Genomic DNA, 19,663 nt, shown 5'->3' with positions numbered 1-19,663 from the left:
CATTGTCAACCTTGCTATATATGGAAAGGCAAAACACCATCGTCCTCCTGGCGTTACATGCAGTATTGGTTTTATCTATCCCTTGCTGTAGAATGTGTAAAGTGAGGGGAGTGTGGTACTTTTTTCAAACCTTATCTTGCACTAAACTAAGTCTTAATTCAAAGGGGCACAGTTTAACTTAAAATTTTCAAATTTTATTTTTTACAATATACATGTATAACTAAAGTATTTCTTATGGTCAACGAAAAATTTGAATGTCAGTTGTCGAATTAAAAAAGAGACACAGACCTCGTGACCCTTTGTTATGTAAACAATATCCGTGTCTAAACCGTGTCCATGCCTCTTGAAGTCAAAATGACATATTACATCGCAGTGCAACAAAACTTAAAAAACCCTTTAAGAACAAAGTATCAGATGAGATGTTAACTCTATAAATGTATCATCTGCATCTTCATGTTTATTTCAACCAACGACAAACAGGAAATGAAATACCTCCTATTACATTTTATAAAATGTTAAGAAAATAATGAGACGAATGATGGAAATTGAACCGGTGCCATAATTTGGTGTAAAAAGCCAGAAATTTATAACATCATTAGTAACAAACATGCATGGATACATGTACATCAAAATACAATATCAATCTGTTCTCAGGAGAATCAATACGGGGTCACGTGTCCATGGCAATACGAACAACCATCATTATCCAGGTCGTCTATCCTTCTTTGTAGAAATGTCTTTTCGTTGTTTTCTATTTCCGTATTTATAATGAACACGTTTCAGCGATATCTGTCAGTTTTTCCTGTATGGTATAAACACTAGACACTCAGTCTTCATATCTCTGGACTGAATTACATCCTTCACAGTGTTGTGAGACATTTATTCACTGAACACTCATTCAACACGGGGTTCCATTGATACCTAAGACACATTCTGTATCAGGAATGGACACTGGACAGTCTTGGAGATGTGTCTATACTGTGTCTCCGGACAGTGTCTTGTTCTACCACTGGTTCAAGAATGTGACTGAATATATGTCCATTTCCATGACGATGATGATGCAACGATTTTATGAAAAGAGGATTTGTAGATTTGGGACGGGTTGTCTTTATATCGCCTTCATAGGCCTCTGTTTTCTCTACAAATTGACTTTAGATATCAGTATTTTTTAAATTACGTGTAGTATTACTAATAAAAGTAATTACTTTCAAATGACATTGCGTGAATAAATGTAAAACAGTACCTGAGTGTTTGATTTTTGTAGTTGGTTTAAGGGACGATTCTATCGTAGGTTTAGACGAACCTTCATAGAAACCGAAGAACCCCAAGTACGGGTTAATTACTTTCGCAGCAAGTCGTTCCAATCGAGCGTAGTTCTCACTTGGCGGGAATCCATCATGTATGCCCTGAAAATATAATGTAGCTTGATAACTAAATCATGAAATAATGATACTGGCTGTGGTTAATTATAATGTAGCTTGATAACTAAGTCCTGAAATAATGACACTGGCAGTGGTTAATTATAATGTAGCTTGATAAGTTGATAACTTAGTCCTGAAATAATGACACTGACAGTGGTTAATTATAATGTAGCTTGATAACTTAAGTCCTGAAATAATGACACTGGCAGTGGTTAATTATAATGTAGCTTGATAACTAAGTCCTGAAATAATGACACTGGCAGTGGTTCATTAGATGGTGTTATACTAGTCTGTTTCGTGTTTATTCAATTAAAAGGCGTACCGTAACTGTTTAGTGCCTCTGTTCTATTTGCCAATTTTAGTGGTTATTATCAATATACACTGTATCAGGAAGAGCAATCAAAAAGTACCCATGCAATTTCAAATGCTGTGAACATCAGCTCCTCTCATACGTATTGAATAATCTGAATAACGTAGTCTTTTTCTGTTTTATTTTTGACAGATTTCAAATTACTGATGATATCTGCATTAAAGCCGCACGCCGAGTTTTTCAAATCCGAATTATAAAAACGTACATGACTTTTCTGCAGACGATATTTGTTATGGGCATTTAACACTATGACGCAATGACACTTCATTTCCATACGACAGGCGTTAATCCTGGAGTACCCATCAAATATAAGCGATACATGGAAACAGACACGAAATCGATGGCTCGTTCATTTCTCTCATTTCCTTTCCCTAAATTAGACTATTATCAAAACTTTTCTTTCCCAAAGTAGACGAACATTCTTCAGACAAGATTGCAGATTAATCAGATAAGTACACAGTTTGGAGCAATCGGGCTTTTTTTCTCATGTCGATGCTTAGTAACAAAATCATCCTTCAACGAAACAAATCACTATAATTATATTTCTTTCAGAGCTGGAACGATTTCGACGAAGAACTGAAATACTTGGTAACCATTGGTTTCACAATACTCTTTATTGAACGCTTGTTTACGTAATGTGATATCAAACATTTAGATTTGTAGAAAAACAAGTTTTATGCCAAGTAAATGTCTTTCTCAATTCGGGACCAAAAAAAAAAGCAAAAAAAAAAAAAAAAAAAAAGCAAAGAATGAGTCTTTTCCTGCTAAACTGGTTCCCAGTAGATCCTCTGTAAAGTACATGTACTCCGCAGTACATCTAGTGTACGTTCGTCCCGTGTCCATTTGAACTCTAGCTGTTTCTCTGATTAATTGTATATTGTTTAACGTCCCACTCAAGAATTTTTCACTCATGTGGAGACATCATTACTGCAGGTGAAGGGGTGCATAATTCAGGCCTATGCTCGGCGCATACGGCCCTTGAGCATGGAGTGATTTTTTTTTTATCGTGCCACACCTGCTGTGTGACACGGGACCTCAGTTTTTATGGTCTCAAATTGATTGATAAAGAGGTATATTATGTATGAAATTTTACATATGAATAACACTACAGCTTTGATTACCTGAAGAACTAGAAACATTTGGATGATCTGCGTGGGGACATCGTCCCTAGATACCGAGTTGAGGGTGTCTGAAACCAGAAAAAACCACAAAATTCACCATACCATAGAAATTCACGTACTAGTACTTCATCTGTACTTGTGAAATCAAACATAGAAATAAAACATTGTCTAACCTTCGATCCCTACTTTTAAAACTACCACGTCCCTGAATTCCAGCATTGTGATCTTTCGTATTGAGACATCTTTATTCTACGAATTAACAAGACGCATATTTTTTTTTAATGACAAGGAATTAGTGTTGGGGAAAGCGCAGATAGAGAGCATATTGAATTTCATGTCTAGAAAACAAACTTCTTAACAAAGTCAGCAGACTGAATCAATACACTGACAATGGATGAGGCCGTTATCTTTAAGACTTACTGGCAGTGGGTACAACATTGCCTGCAGCGTAGGAAGGATTTGTGTATAAAAGTAGTTCCACTGGTCGCTCATTTTCTTCAGGAGCACCAAACCTGTACAGAGATAGAGTTAGAGAGGTTAATCCAATATTTTGATAAAAATCTAATTTTCATCCACAAAGTCATGTACAACCATTAAAAGATTTATAATGTAAGTTAATCATATATAAACCAATGCAGTACAGGTTTACCACATAAATTCCACAGAAATTTACTGCACACATTAATCATAATAAGATTAGTTCCGAGGAACATCCTAATTTACAATACAAGACAACAATACTAAGATCAGTTCCGAAATACGGAAATTTACAGTACAAGTTAATTACACATAAATCGATACCACAATAATTTACAGTACAAGTTAACCATACTTTAATTAGTTCAGAAGCAACAACGCCAAAATCATTTCAGAAATTCAAAATACAGGTTAACAACATAAATCAATACATAGAGAATACAAGTTAATACAAAACTCAGTTAAGATGAACAGAAATTTACAGTACAAGTTAACGATGTGTACTTGTGAAAGGTGACGATAATGAACAGTGATCAATCTCATAACTCCTACAAGTAATACAAAACTAGGGAGTTATCTATCTACAACGTAAAGTTAATCATACCTAGGTCATTCTTCATAAACTCACGGAGTATCACCATCCCTTTCTTCAATAATTTATCCTACAAACAAAAATCATTTACATCATATTAGGATCAAATATAAGTACTTTGCCTAAAGCTTCAAAATCCGCGTGCCGACATCGTCCGTGATCTAGTAGAGACGGTATATTTGAAAAAGACCCACACGAGACAGTTAAGATTATGATTTTTTTGGGAGTGTTCATAATTTGAATTATTCTGATGGGATTTTGCATAATTTGATACTAGAAAGCAAGTTCCTTGGGATATTCGTCCTTCATAAGCAATCATTAAAAAATATCCACCATTTACATGTACATGTAAACCATTACAAGATCGTTTTGAACTTCAGGACAGGGCGATAATCTAGAGTACAAAAAAAAAAAAAAACCCAACCGACTGCAGTCTAGAATCTGATAACAGTACACCATCCATTTCCTTAATTCACATCTTCAACTTGGCTACATTTCTTTTTGCCTACATGCACATACAGTTTGTAGTAATCAACAATCGGCTTCAAATACAAACACTGGATCAATATATCCCTCAAATGCAAGCCATATCAGGAAACAATTTCTGCAGAACACTTCAAAAACGTGAGTTTTTGGAACTTGACAAGCAAAACGTGAAATGATAATTAAAAATGCATGAGTCTGTCTGGTTTACCTTGAAGAAATCATATATAAGAGGGCCTGCCTCGGAATCCACCAAATTCCTAAAATAGATAAAGTAATGAAAACAGTCATCCATGAAAATCTCCGAGGTTGGTAGGTTATATATACATGTATACTTGCGTCCCGGTTAAGAATTTTTCACTCATAGCTTACAGCATTTGAGAGGGTGGGGGGTGGGGGTTATTATGCCACACCTGCTGTGACACGGGGCCTCAGTTTTTACGTTCTCGTCCAAATGACCGCCACATTTAGTCGCCTCTTAGGACAAGCAAGGGATACTGAGGACTTTTTCTAACCGCCGAGAAAATTATATTACAATAAAAAAATATTTGTATCGTTATACTTTTGGATGAGTGGAAAAATACGATGATTCATACATTTCATGAGTAATAGTAATTGATCATTTACTGCCAGTCAGTATCTGTGTTACTCTGGTAATGTGAGTACAATTTCTAGAGGGTCGTTTTAATGACCATTCAAAACAAGTTCCACGTTTGACGCTGATCGTGGATTTTTTTTTCTTAACTTATGTAATCTGTGTTTTAAAATATTATAAATACATGATGGTGGACTGTTAGTCCCCGAAGGTCTCTACAGCCCAGTAGCTAAGTACTTCGTTACTAGCTTGAAAATACGGGAGTATATTTAATTGCTGTGATAAAATTTAGAAATTCATTTCAAAATTAAGGATTATGTCCCTCATGCATAGCTTTAATCCTTAGACGAATTTGACTCCAGTCTTTGGCACTCTGTTTCTTTTAGTTCTTACAAGTTTATTGTTATTTCCGATTTCCAACTATTTCAGCTTGAGCATCACTGATGACACATTATTTGTCAAAATTGGTACCGTTTAAGTTTTACATGTCTAATTAGATAAATGATATTTTCATTACTGACGTTAATCCGTAGCTCATCCATAGGAAAGGTATATCGTCATACACTGACTGCAATATTGTGGACACAGATTATAAATCTCCGTTCAAAATCGCCTTATATTGCTAACATGTATGTAATATATTAAAATAAATACGCAGACGAAGTTGTTTGTTTAGTATCATTTAATAAACGACTCTGCCTGACACAGTGGTTTTTACTTAAATAAATCATTTTAAATGAGGTCAGTGAGCGGTTTTTGTGTGTGGTTTTCCATTTTAAGATACTAAAGGTATGTAAATTGTTAGATTGCACAAACTCCTTTATGAACAGATTGTACAATGACAGCGGCTGTCTATCAAATTTTATAACAAATCATTATGCACCTGATCGAATGTCTGGCAGCAGCCATTAGATGTGTTATGAATTAAATATAGCGTATATATGTTTCAAAAATCGAATGTTTAATGTTTGAAGATGAAACATAAAAGGAATTATTTACAACGATTCTATTATATTTATCGAATTGTCATACACTGGTTTTTATAAAACGAGGTTCCTGTGAAGTGGTATTTCATTCTAAAATTATTCTTTTAGTGCGATTTTGAAATATAAATCATCACCAACTTTATAATTATCGAACTTAGAGAGTTAGCTGCCTATTTGACTTTTAAATAGACATTAAGAAGTCTGCTGACACAGTTCTTAGTAACAGTATTTCTACTACACAGTATACACACACACACACACACACTATCTGGTCAGTATTTATCTGAATCAGTATTTCTAATACAAAGTACACACACATTATCCGGTCGGTACGCACACACTATTTGGTCAGTATTCATCTGAATCAGTAGTTCTACTACACAGTACATATACACTTCCTGGTCAGTGCTTACCGGACATTGTCTTGAATCTGTACTAATTCACACTCCTGCAGGGCTTTCTTCTGAAACAGCTGAATGATTGCTACCTGGATGCTGAAAATTACACCAGAAATTTCAGCACTGGATTTATATTTACAATAAGTATGCAGAGTTAATTAGTGGCATTTCATCCAGAATCAAGTTTCACTAGAGAGCAACAACGTCCAATATTGCTATATATATTATATGTAACGGGAAACAGCGGTATTCACAGTGGTTGAGAAAGTCAGAGACAGGTCATTTCACATCACAGATACAACATGTAGGCTTCTTTCATGTAACAACTCCCCTACCAAGGTCACATGTAACCATCCCGATACTTACATTGTAATGATTAACAATCTACACACTGGTCATTGTAGTTGATTTGTTGACAAGATTACTCATATCAAAACCCACTGACACATGTTTAAAGCCTGCTTACAAGAGTATATATAGTGTATGATAGGCACTATGTATGTGCTCTATATTCGTAAATATACACACACAGATAGATATATATAATCAAGAAATAATTTCATTTTGAAAATACATGAGAGCATGAATTGCTACGTTTTGCCCGTTAACGCTTCATGAAAAGTGAAGCATTGCTAGGTTTACAAGGATCACTCATGAAGGGTTCCTGTCCATACCCTCATTTATTTTCAATTTTATTTCCTAATATTTACATTCTAATATCTGTCTGAATATTCTCAGTCGATAAAATAGTTGTACTATATTTATCAAGATTCATACTCACATCGTTCACATTCATGAGGAAATGGCTATCATATATATATATATAAACACTGAAAGTAAATACATTTACCTTTCCAGAAATTCATGCCGCGCTGCGCAGTCCAGTGCGTTGCCAACCGACATCCGGCATGACGTCATCGAACCCCTTCTTGTGCCGGTCAGTGGTAGACCTTTCCAAGCATCGGCGATGTCCGCAAGACTATGTCTACAATTCAAATGAAAATGTACAACTAGCGCTGACAAATGCCTAGATTCTTAGTTCAATTTTTCTTTCGTCCTCATTATTTTCCTATTAATTACATGTACCTAAATCTGAGACTATATATATCTCATTGAATTCAACGGAATAAAAACAAATATTAAGCGAAAATTGTGATTTTATAAAAAAAAATAATGTGTGACAAACTGTTGAACGGTCAGACTACAAGTACTTACATTTTTGTCAATAGTCACACATCTACTTACTGCTATGCATTAAATGAGAGATATTGTATTGTGATTCATATCTTATATACGAGGACAAAGATCATGTTTACAAACATTGACTGGTGGGTCCGAGATAAACCCTACAGGATGTGCTACCTAAGTGCAACTCGTGTCGGGAACGGAAGTGAACGTTCGTAAGTCTTCGTAACAGGAAGTCACAGATTACATTAGAGGAGTTATATATATTCCTATCATTATATTATAATATCACAATTTTCTGAGGGTTGTTCAAAGAGGACTTGGTAAATATTATCATAAACAAATCGCTCTGTTATCTTTTGATGTCAACGTCCCACATGCACTGAGTGATTTATCGGGTTTTGTTTTAAATATATACAGTTGAACTTCCTTGATTTGAAAAACACCCACGTGGAGAAATCCTCGAATCGGCAAGTTAGAGTAGTTTGCGTCAATCTTATTTTTCTTGTGGTTTTGGATACTTGTAAGAGAATCATTGTTATTAAATATCTAAAATTTCATCTTTCAATTTCAATGTCCGTCTCGATTTTTTTTTATATCTGGTGTGAATAGTCTTCAAAGATCAACAAACTTTCAGAATAATATAGAAGTAATATGATAAGGGGATTTTTAGCTGAATCAGTAATATTTACTCACTTATACGCGCCTACTGATACAATGTACAGTAACTAAGAAGGAAACTACCCGATCACGCATGCTCAGAGATCTCGCACACCTTCTAGTTTGTAACTACCAGGCCAAGCACAATATCCAATGCATTACTGGTCATGACAAGAAAACTCACAAGTCAGAAAGGACCCCGCCATATATTTAAACATCGAAAGGGGCCTTCCCTTTCCTAATCCAAGTATCATGCGTAAAATTTATGAAAATAATCCAAAGGAAACATAAGTCAGCGCGTGTCATAGAAAGTGTTAACGGATGGACGGACAGACAGAGTGGTTACTTTAAGAAACCGTGAATTACCTAGCTATAAATATTCTACGAAAATCTTCTCGAGTAATCCGAAGTGAAAGCGTGCCATAGAAAATACTATTATGGTACTGGTATTTAAAGAAAAAAATTCTAAGTCCCATAACTCTGCAAAGACAAAGCCGATAAAGGGTACGTCTTCTTCTGTCTATGTATATATAAGAGGAAAATGTTAAATCAATCCAAAGAAACTTCAGTTATCGGGGTCATAAAATGAGCTGACGGACAGATTACTATAGGGAGGGGGCCTAAACTTTGGTGTGAAGTCCATCACACAGGCACCTGCAGTGTGGATAGTATGTATACCCCCCCCCCCCCTCTAGGCAACGAAAACAAAATAATATAGAACCAATAATTCATCCCAAAATGTGATTTTCCTCGCCAATCACCATCATAAGTCGTTTTAAATAGTTAGTTTCTACTTTCTGTAAGCTTTTGAGATGACCACTTGTGAGACACTAGTGCATATATTAGTATATCATAAGTGGTCCTCTGTATTTTTTCATTGGATAAGGGGGGGGGGGGGGGGGGGGGGCATGTGCATAAGATCTATACACGATATATACACTTCAGGTGCCTGTACCCGATCGTGCACAACATGAGACTGAAAGTGATACTTTCAACAGATTAGAATATTCACATTAGTATACAATTAACGATGGCGTGTGTAAGATGTTACATGTATGTTAATATTACACTTGGGAAATGCAAATACCGGAAGGTAATATGATAAAAAAGTCCATTTTTTCCTCCGTGTTTGAGTGTTACGCGTAAATGATTTAGTTTAGTTTGGGATCAGTAAAACAAATTATTAACATGACACGTTGTACATATAATGGAGAAAATAGGAAAGGATAAATTAATGATTTAGTTTAGGTTGGGGTCAGTAAAACAAAATATTACCATGACACGTTGTAATGGAGAAAATAGAAAAGGATAAATAAATGATTTAGTTTAGGTTGGGATCAATAAAACAAAATATTAGCATAGAGGACTATGATAATGGAGAAAATAGAAAAGGGTAAATAAATGAAGTATATATTGAAATATGTAATGAATCTAAACGCTTGTAGTGACAGAGTTTTAGGATTTTAGATAGTACTAACGAGTGCAATCATATTGTGTACTATTTATGTACTCATGGGTTCAGTATTCTGTGTAAACAGATCTCGAACTCTTTCTGCCATTTATATAAAACTGTTTATTTTTAGCAAAATACATAACGACATGTGATATGACTGTACACTGTGTGTAATGAGTGAGTAACAGGTGTTAATATCGAACGTAGCCATCAGAAAGCGTTCAATTTCTCCCTCGTCTTCTATAATTAAACACTGGACACGATATAACAGCAGACATCGACCATTGCCATATATGCTTTATTAATAATGAAATGAAATCAATATTGATAAATGTTGAATATCTATCAAATGCCTCACGCTAAGTGGTTTCATACGCGACGGAAATCGCACCTCCACATGACTGTGCGTTCGTAAAACCGTTGAAACAATGTCGAGTTTAAGTCGGCGCACAATCCATTATATGTACCTTTATAGATTTGCACTCCGTTATATCAGGTTTGCCGTGTTTTCTTACTGTTTTCAAAGTGGAATAAAGTGACTAAACCCTTAATTAAATACACGACTGTACATCCTCCGCAATCATTTTACTAGTGCTTTCACCTGTGTAAATTTTTTGTCGAATTTGCTGGATCAAAGAAATTTTTCTTAACACGAATGAACTGTCATTTACCCAAAGCCACAATTAATGTCCACACCAAACAGGTATGTGGCTTCATTGGAGCCGATTTGTGAAGTTAAAATGAGATCGGGACATGACAGCGGTTTCGTACCTTGCCCCCCGAGGGTTTTAAAACAACAAATGGGTCAAAAAGCTGCCTACCAATAAAAGAAAACACGCGTCCTGTGCGTCTGATTCTAAATGTTTGTATTATCAAGATAATACTAGAGCAGTAAAACAGAAAGTGTCTTTCTATGTTGTTAAGAGGTCGTTAAGAACTTCACTAGCTACTTGTTAGAAATACGCATGCACTGTTTTAACGGAGGTTTCAGAGTCACGCGAGGGAAATTTTAGTAAAATGCAGACGGCAAATGTTTAGCAAGCTTAATTTAAGTTACGTAATTTTTGCTATATGATATCTATTTATGGCATACTTAAATATATATATTTATAGAAGGTGAGAGTAAATAACAGCTGAACCTACCGTTTCATGGCGCCTCTCGTCCCCCCTACCCCGTTGGTCTGCAACATTGACATCTTGGTACCGTCAACAATGGTGTCCTTCATCTTCCAGTCACCCAGACAACTACATCCTAAAACAGTAGAACACGAATACATTCCATTCTCTGAAAAAAGTTAAAGCTTTGTCATTCTTCCGTTATCTGCTGACCATGATCACCTGAACTCGTCCGTGAAGTCAAATGACCGACGGAGAGGCATGGCTAGAGGTCGCTGACCCGCGTGAAGTGAAAATTACAGGTGATGTGAATGAGGTCTGAAGCGTTATGTAATGCAACACGACATTTACAGGCTAACTAAAGACTCCCCCTAACAGCTGATAGCTTCAGTAGGTGTACACATGACAGCAGGATTTATTTTTTGCTCGGTTTTTGACAATCACGCAACACATTTAAATACAGGTGCAAGGAAATTTGAATTACAGCGGATTACAGTATACCAATTAACAACTTAGAAAAATTTAATTATATTTCCATTATTTTTACAAATATTGATCAAAAATATGAAATCTAATGAGCCCGCTACCCAATTTCCAATTGAATTAACGGACAATCTTTTCTGCCTGTGAAAGTCTCCAGATGCATGTATCGGCCTGTCAAATAATAAATAAAATCTCACCAACCAAGCTCGTCAAAGAAAATTCAATATATCCGTCACGACACGCCGACAAAACTTCAGGCATCAACCCTCTCCTTCTGCTCGGAGATGATGAAGTAAATTGTTACGAAAGATTTCCATTTCACGAATAAATACTGTCGTCATGCTTGTCTTGTTTTTGTGGTTATGTCGTACAATGTAGATTTATTTTCATCTCAAAATAAAAAAAAAATCCTTGACAGTTTCATGTTTATACGCTTATTATAGTCATATTTTGTAAATTCTTATTATTGAGATTTCATGAATAAGAAAGAAAAAAACAAAAACAAAAAAAAACCGCCGAGACTAATTGATTTATTGAATGCCAATTGATTAATTAACTTTCTCCATTACACTACCTAGAGAGGTTTAAAAAAAAATGACCCGTTTGTTTTAATCACCGCGAATAAATTGACTTGTAAACATACTGAGCTCGACAAGTACGTGTTATATACACATTATGTATATATAATTACCCCCCGGGACGTCAAACATTATATTACACGTACATGTAGGTATATCATGTATATATAAAGGCTACCTCCGGGGACGAATAACTCGATACTATGTGTACATGTAGGTACATAAACCCCGTCCCCCGGGAACTACCCAGTCAGATATATATTTTGAGTTTTTACACTCATTTAAATCCGAAACATGTTTATTTCAGGTTGCCGAATGTCATACATTTATAATTTCACTTTCCCGTGACGTGTTGGACTTTCGTTATCTTGTCGTCTATTCCAAGAAAAATATTTTTTTTCAAAAACAACCCTAAAAATAGAGTATGTATGAATTGGTGATGCACGTGCGGTGAGTAGAAGTTTATTAGCAATTTATGATAAACAAATCTTATAAAAATATACCGAAACGGATTTCAATTTTGAAACTCAAGGTGGAAAAGAAAGTTGCTCATGGAATCTACATATGAAATGTACACATATTTCTACAACGCATTTATACAGGAATTCGCCAACATAAATTCTGAATGAAATATACATCCATGTATACATGGATCCATGTTACCGGTATGTTGACAATACTGACAAATAAATGTTTCCTAAAGTAATTTTATATACGTTTTATCAAATTCGGGACAGCATATAAAATTTACTGTGATCTTCTGAGAACAAAGAGCACAGTTTTATATCGGGCCTGCAGTCAACATTGAACGGTAAACTACTGCATCAGAACTGTGCTTGATTGATCATACAATGTATCTAAAACGCCATGAGATACGATTATGATACATAACTATAAAAAATAAAGTAACATGCAAGCAACAACAACAAAATTCACACAAACTTACTTTTTCATACGCCATGTAATTTGTCGCATGTGCATGCACGGCCTTATGCAGACTACAATTTTAGATCCCTCTTGTGACAATTTTTCCTTCCTTCTTCCTCGAAAAATTTCCCCAATCAAACTCCGTCACTAACAGACTACAAATTAGATGAGAATACACGCCGAATGCATGAATATTTAAGTAGTCATGAATCAATATATACTAAGTCTAATATCGCGCAATATCATTGATATTTAACGCTTGGTTTACAACTTTGCAGTGCAGGGGATAAAAAAGTTCGTTCTCATCGTTAAGAATGGGATTTGCTTGGTGTCTATAGTAATGTGCCTAATACCAGACATCGCCACATCCATCTAAAACGAGGATGCGATGGTACAATAATATTGTTGTACGTGTTCATAATTGTCAACAATAACAAGCAGATGTATAGCGGGCGTGAAATCCATTTATCAAATGTTATAAGCCAACAACAGTGGATTCTGTGATGGAATATAGCTGTACTCCATTGTCTGCATCCTGGTCATTATATAAAACCAAGGATCATGAGAATAGAAATGTCACGTGATCATCGACATATACGTTTGTCACTTATCGTCCATTCATTTACATCTTTTTTAAATAATAACATTTTGTAATAACAGAGATTTAGAATTTGAACTACATTGTATTTTTCCAAATATATTGATTAATAATAATTCATTTAAAAAAATATTTTGCTTCATTAGGGGGAAGAACACCGATTACAGACTCCCGTTACTGTAACCCAATATCCCGTAGTTCCTGTTCACATGAAAAACTGTCTTATATTTTCTTTCAGACTTTTGTATTAAAACACACTTCAAACTAATGTAGTATTTCAACGCATTTGAAATGATGATTTTCCCCCTGCTATTTCTAAAAGCATTCATGAAATTTGATACTTCTTATAATTACCTGAAATCGACGTTTACTTGTGTAAACAAAGGTGTTGCCACTTGTAAGTTTCCTCTTTAATATGAAATACAGTTGTTTTCTCTCTTTGGCAAGCTTGCTACAAGTTAAACATGTTATCGGAGCCGGAGACGACCTATGCCTCTTTGTGGTACAAATTCCACGGTTGTTTGAAATCATCACTTAACATTTCTTCTAATATGAAAAGGTCATCTTATCGGCTCTCATTGATTTCTGTAATTAATCCGTGCATACCGTATATTGAAAAAGTTCGACTTAAACATGCTTACCTGAGTTTTGTTGATAAGAACTCTAAATATCAGCGAGAGGTGAATATATTTTTGTCAACCGCTCAAAGTGTTCATTTCATGTTGCGAGCTGAACATTTCACGTCACAAGAACTGCCAAATTCACTCCAAACTAATTAATTAAGAGTAATTGCATACTGTTCAAACAGCGTCACTTCCACGTGATAGAAAACTTCACCAAACATCTTTTTATTAATTTTAAAATTTTGAGTCACTTAATCAAAACATCTTCTACTCTATACAAATTAATGGAAAATTCAATTTCAATGCAATATCAACATATCTCGAGATGTCAATCTATGCACGCATTTTTTTTTTATCCCATCTATTTCATCTGATCATGATTTGCTGCCGTATTTTGTCTAAATCTAATTTACATGGGCATATCACATAAACTGATCAGATGTGGAGCAAAATTCAGAATTCTCATTATAATCATATGAAAAGAAATGCACATACATAATACGTACCTATACGTGTATACAAGTGCGCAGGAATTGGAAGAAACAAAAAAGACAAGAAAATAAGTGTGATAGCTTAAATGATTTAAATGTAAAAATAAAGATATGATATGCAGGTTTTAATCGGATAGGTCTAAGTCCTGATTTACACATGTGTCCTAATATTTAAAAATAACCAATGTTTTCACAATTATCCAGTTTGAAAAAAAAATGTCTTAAAAATAAACATGGTTCAAAAACAGAAATAAACCGTCAACAGAAAAACAAGGACAGAAAAATACAAAGGAATCTAAATCTGGTATATCATACTCCAATGGCCCCGATTATCCTTAAATTTGTTTACATATTTTGCTTACACTACAATTCCTTTCACTAGAATTTCAGAATTTCAGAAGACAACATGATCGAGATTTGAAAAGAAACATTCAAATGTATATTTTGTGTAAAGTTAAGTTAGCTTTCATAAATGCTGAAAATTAGCCAAGGGTTTTCGGTCCACTCCGCTCCCCATAAACCCTTGCCCGATCGAGCTATTTAAAAGCTGCCCACATTTAGTGAAACACGGCTCGATCGGCCAAGGGTTTATGGGGAGCGGAGTGGACCGAAAACACTTGGTTAGCGAAGATGAAAATTCACCAGCTATTAGAGTTTCCATAGGGTCTTCGTCCTGGACCCATTGGGGACCTCAAGACAGCCCCAAACCCCTGCCTTGATTTGCGTGCACATCAAATATATATTTATAAACTAGCATCGCCTCTATCATATTGTGAAAACAAATGAGCTATTCTAAAGTGACAAATATGTTTGGTTTATAAACAACATGAATTTGTCAACGTTGACCACGAAAAACGGTGCATTTACGATAATAATTAATATTAAACTGTCATTCAAATTAATGGATTCTGATTGGATGAGGAACATTTGAAGAAAAGTACAATTCATACTACCCACAGTTCTCTGCGTCTTCGCACACAAACAAGCTCTGGTGGAAGTTTGGTTGTGTGCAAACGAATTCTGGCGGAAGTTTGAAATACAATTATCATCTGAATGTTAAAACCCAATCTCTACCCAGAGTTGTCGTTCCTTGCTCTCACTTATAAGAGATTGGATACCCCCCCCCCCCCCCCCCCCACACACACACACACCACCACCACCACCACCACCACCACCACCCCCGAGTCATAGAACGGTGCAATAGTCAGCATTACTTGACAACGGGTGGTATTACTAAATAAAACTGACTGCGCGAAATTTATGCGCGTAAAAAAAAATACGACACTTCGTTTAAAGTTTGCTAAATGTAATATAATCTTCAACATTCAGTAAAATATAACGACTATTGAATGCACGCGAGGGTAACGTTGGAGATTTCATCCCTCGAAAAACTATTGTCAACCTCGGCTTCGCCACGGTCGAATATATGATTTTCTGGGGTTGACAATATCCAGTATTACCCTCACTTGCATGCAATATTTATAAAATGTTCAGTCATGATTTTGCCCTTCGTGCACTGGGAACATTCAATCCAATTGGGGTTAACTGAGCAGTTTTATCCCATTAAACACACAAACCTTACTAAAGTACAATATTAGATGGAAGAATGATCCACGCGGTGCGAGTACGAAGTAACTATACTATATCGAGGATATTTTTGAAAGTGATGATATAAGAAAGAAAATTAAAACAAATGCAAGTAAATTCGGTGAATTTATCATAAATTCACCGAATTTACATAAATTATGTCCCTCAATTAAAGTGAATTTCAATTGTGCTTTTGAAAAAGAAAACCACCTTATGAAGTCTCTTTTTGCTAAATTTTCATTGCTAAATTACAAAATTGTTAGATTTCATCAGAATACCACTTTGTTCCCTTATTTGCGTCGACGACATAGGCCTTTGACCTTTTGAACTAGAAAAAGAAAACATTATAAGGGATTATCCATTTATGGTAGAGACTTCATGTAAACTTTCATAGCTAAGTCTCAAAGATACAATTTGCCCTGTGTGATTCTATGACCTTGACCTTAGACTTAAAACCTAATAGGGTCATCAATAAGTTACAGAGATTTTTCATGTGAAGTTTTACTGCTTAAGTTCAAACAGTATTTGAGATATCATCGCTGACCTTGACCTCTCACCTAAAACATTAGGGGGTCATCGCTAACTTCAAAGATTCATTGCTAACAATCAAATAATGCACCATTTGGATTAGAATAAATCTGCGAATCGTTTCTGACAAAATGTGACCTGGCTTGGATTTCTCGAAAAAATCGCAAAACTTAAGTTTGAGTTTTCTTTTATTTGAACAGTCAAAATTTGAGTATAATGTCAGACTTAAGTCCAAGTTTCGACTTTTAAGATTGTTTCGAGAAATCCAGGCCTGGTGATCTTGACCTTGGACGTTTTGGCTTTAAAAAAAATAACCACAACAAATGAGGTCTTCTTTTAAACACAAATATTCCTCAAGTGAAGTTATTTCTATAAATCGAATGATGATCAAGAGTTCTAGGTGCTACAGACGGACAGATAGACCCAAATTATTCCCTCCCTGCAGTTTCGTTGAATGGAGTACAATATTATGATGGTATTATATCATGGACACCACACACAAAACGCACATCATTCTTCTATATTCAGTAAAACTAGTAATCTTCTAGAAGTGACATGAAGACGAAAATAAAATAATTACTAGTTTAATATTACATTACAAATTAGCCACACACAAGCATATATAACTTTGAACAACACAAATGCCACATGCATACCACTTGTGTGTATGTATGTATGTATGTATGTATGTATGTATATGCCTCTAATTCACCTAGCATCTTGTAGAATCACTAATGGGGATGTTCCTATCAAGTGCATTTCGCCTCCGACACAAGTTACGAAAAGTTTCTATCACATTTTTCCTGAATGTGAGGTCAAAGTACCCGTATATAAAAGGGTTCAACACGTGGTTAGTCACATATAGTCTGTGCAACGACAGATGGACATTGACAAGAGCGGTGTCGTGCGAGAAGAAAAACTCAATGTCATTTTCATGTAGGAGAAGGTACACCATGGACGGAACGAAGGACACCGTGTTACAGATAAAAATAGTAAAAAACATTATGTAAAAGTTCAGTCTGTATTTTCTATAGGTTCTGGGATTAGAGCGATGTCCCCCGGGATTTTGGGTAGAAGACTCTTCGGAATTTTTGCTGGGTTCAGTTTCTCTGCTGGTTTCTTTTATGGTTGTGTCTGTGAGGGTGATTACTAATTTGGGACTCGCTGGAATTGAACTCTTCCTGGTCTTCTGAAGTCTTTCGAACACGACTTTACCTATAGATACGTAAAGGATACCAGTAGCAATGATAATGAGGGAAATCATACCAAACATAATCCCGAAATAAATTCTTTCTTCTAAGCTTTGTTCTGGATTGTGGGGAGCACACGTGATACCCTCGACATGATAGTTGTCATGCTCAAATTTAAGGTGCTGCAGATCCACAAAGAAGATCATTGGTGTCAAAGTCACAGCAACTGTGATAAACATAATCGCCATGAACATACGTTTGTGGTGCACCGTCATTTGTTTTTTATGTGGACAGCAGAGCTTCCGGTGGCGATGCGCGGCGATGATGAATAAAAGAGAAACTGATATTCCACTGGTAAGACTGGTAACATACCACAGCGTCTTACAGAGCACGGCCGAAGGAAAAGTGACAGAGTAAACGTTCTCCATCAGAGCAAAACTGGGTCCTATCAAACAAGCTACTAAATCCACAATCGCCAGAAATGGAATGAAGTAGCGCTCCATGTTCACGTGAGATAATTTTGTAAAATAGACATACAATACGACGGAGTTACCAATGATGCCAAAAAACATCATTAACGCCATGATGACCGTGTTCGGCAGACGGTGCTGGAACATTTCAGCACTGAATTCTGATATATGGTCGTCATCATGTGTCTCGTTCGAATGGTGTTCCGGTATGACGGTGGTAGAATTTAAGTTATCCCCATTCTGGTTGTTGTTCAAGAAGATGATTGATTCCATTGCTACAACACGGAGACTTGCAATCTTTAAGAACAGGCGAAATAAGCGAAGTTTTGTGGTTCTCTCGTGAGTATAGCATATAAACTCGGGTATGAAATTACGAAATGTTGAGATGTTCCCTTAATAACATAGTAATGTCTCCCATGGTTATCATATTTTGTATCATTGTAGAAAACTGGTGGTTTGTTAACTCCTCACGTTTTCCCCCGTTGTACACCTTTTGACATCTTTATCATTCATCGACAAATGTATCTACAAACATAATTCAATGCACATAATTTCATCTCGTATAATTTATCGTCACAAATATCTCGCATAAAACTCACAAGTTGATGACGATAGAAGAAAATCTGACACCGAAAGATCACTATAATTTGCACAAATCAACCGTTGAACAAGCGTTATGTTTTTGAACTTGTTATCGCTGTATCCATCATATCGTCAAACTTAGATAGAGTTAGAAAACTTCATTGCTAAAGCGAAACCACCGGAGGAAGGCGATGGACGACCTGGCCGTATGTTGTTTGTTGTTGCCAGACTCCGATTGAGTGAACATAAACAGATGGACAAGCATATTACGACATGCTGTGTTCCTTAACTTGTTATTGTATATCCGTGTTCAATAAACATTTGTCCATGGATTACAACACAGAGTCATGCTACCGGTATCGTACTCGTAATACAGACATACAATCTCACTATGGCCAATACACAGTGGATTTTGAAAGAACTTTCTGTATTTCGCTGCTAGTAGCGGTGTGTTCTTGTTTGTTTTCGATGTGCTTCGCGCTCTTCGGTTTAAACTGTAAAGGCGTTTTGTTTCCTCTATGGCATTTGGTGCTAGGGAGGAATACTTTGATTTACTATACACATGTATACACCCTCGTGTGTACAGGTGGCTTTTCATACTAATATCATATAACACTCAGCTAACACACTATACACAAGGGCGGATCAAGGAATTGCGGTTACGGGGGGGGGGGGGGGGGCACTTTATGAGGCAGGGGGTATGGGGTCTGCCTTGAGGTCCCCAGTGGCTCCAGGATTTTACAAATTTT

The 19,663-nt window shown here is 35.9% G+C and overlaps 2 protein-coding genes across 6 annotated transcripts; both read right to left on the bottom strand.

The window, feature by feature from the left end:
- Positions 1–395: 395 nt before the first annotated feature.
- LOC125677421 (proline-rich protein 5-like) lies at positions 396–13,855 on the bottom strand. Of its 5 annotated transcripts, XM_048915476.2 has the most exons (12): positions 13,798–13,855; positions 11,538–13,000; positions 10,885–10,993; positions 7,294–7,428; positions 6,459–6,539; positions 4,676–4,724; positions 3,994–4,051; positions 3,333–3,424; positions 3,086–3,161; positions 2,913–2,980; positions 1,244–1,406; positions 396–1,138 (listed from the first exon to the last, which is right to left on the bottom strand). In XM_048915476.2, the coding sequence occupies exons 2-12, from the start codon at positions 11,599–11,601 to the stop codon at positions 939–941; spliced, it is 1,095 nt and encodes a 364-aa protein (XP_048771433.1). In that variant the 5' UTR covers positions 11,602–13,000; positions 13,798–13,855; the 3' UTR covers positions 396–938. The 5 variants fall into 5 exon arrangements, with proteins under 5 accessions (XP_048771433.1, XP_048771435.1, XP_048771436.1 ...); XM_048915478.2 differs by lacking the exon at positions 13,798–13,855 and having other exon boundaries at positions 12,865–13,006; XM_048915479.2 differs by lacking the exons at positions 11,538–13,000; positions 13,798–13,855 and adding an exon at positions 11,080–11,227.
- Positions 13,856–17,281: 3,426 nt separating this feature from the next.
- Positions 17,282–19,152, bottom strand: LOC125676341 (neuropeptide FF receptor 2-like). Its single transcript, XM_048914223.2, has one exon. The coding sequence runs from the start codon at positions 18,603–18,605 to the stop codon at positions 17,385–17,387; it is 1,221 nt and encodes a 406-aa protein (XP_048770180.1). The 5' UTR covers positions 18,606–19,152; the 3' UTR covers positions 17,282–17,384.
- Between the last annotated feature and the right edge of the window lie 511 nt (positions 19,153–19,663).

The sequence above is a fragment of the Ostrea edulis genome, chromosome 3 (assembly GCF_947568905.1).
Source record: "Ostrea edulis chromosome 3, xbOstEdul1.1, whole genome shotgun sequence".
NCBI classification, from domain to species: Eukaryota; Metazoa; Mollusca; class Bivalvia; order Ostreida; family Ostreidae; genus Ostrea; species Ostrea edulis.
The sequence above is the reverse complement of the archived record's forward strand: the minus strand, read 5'-3'. Positions and strand labels throughout refer to the sequence as shown.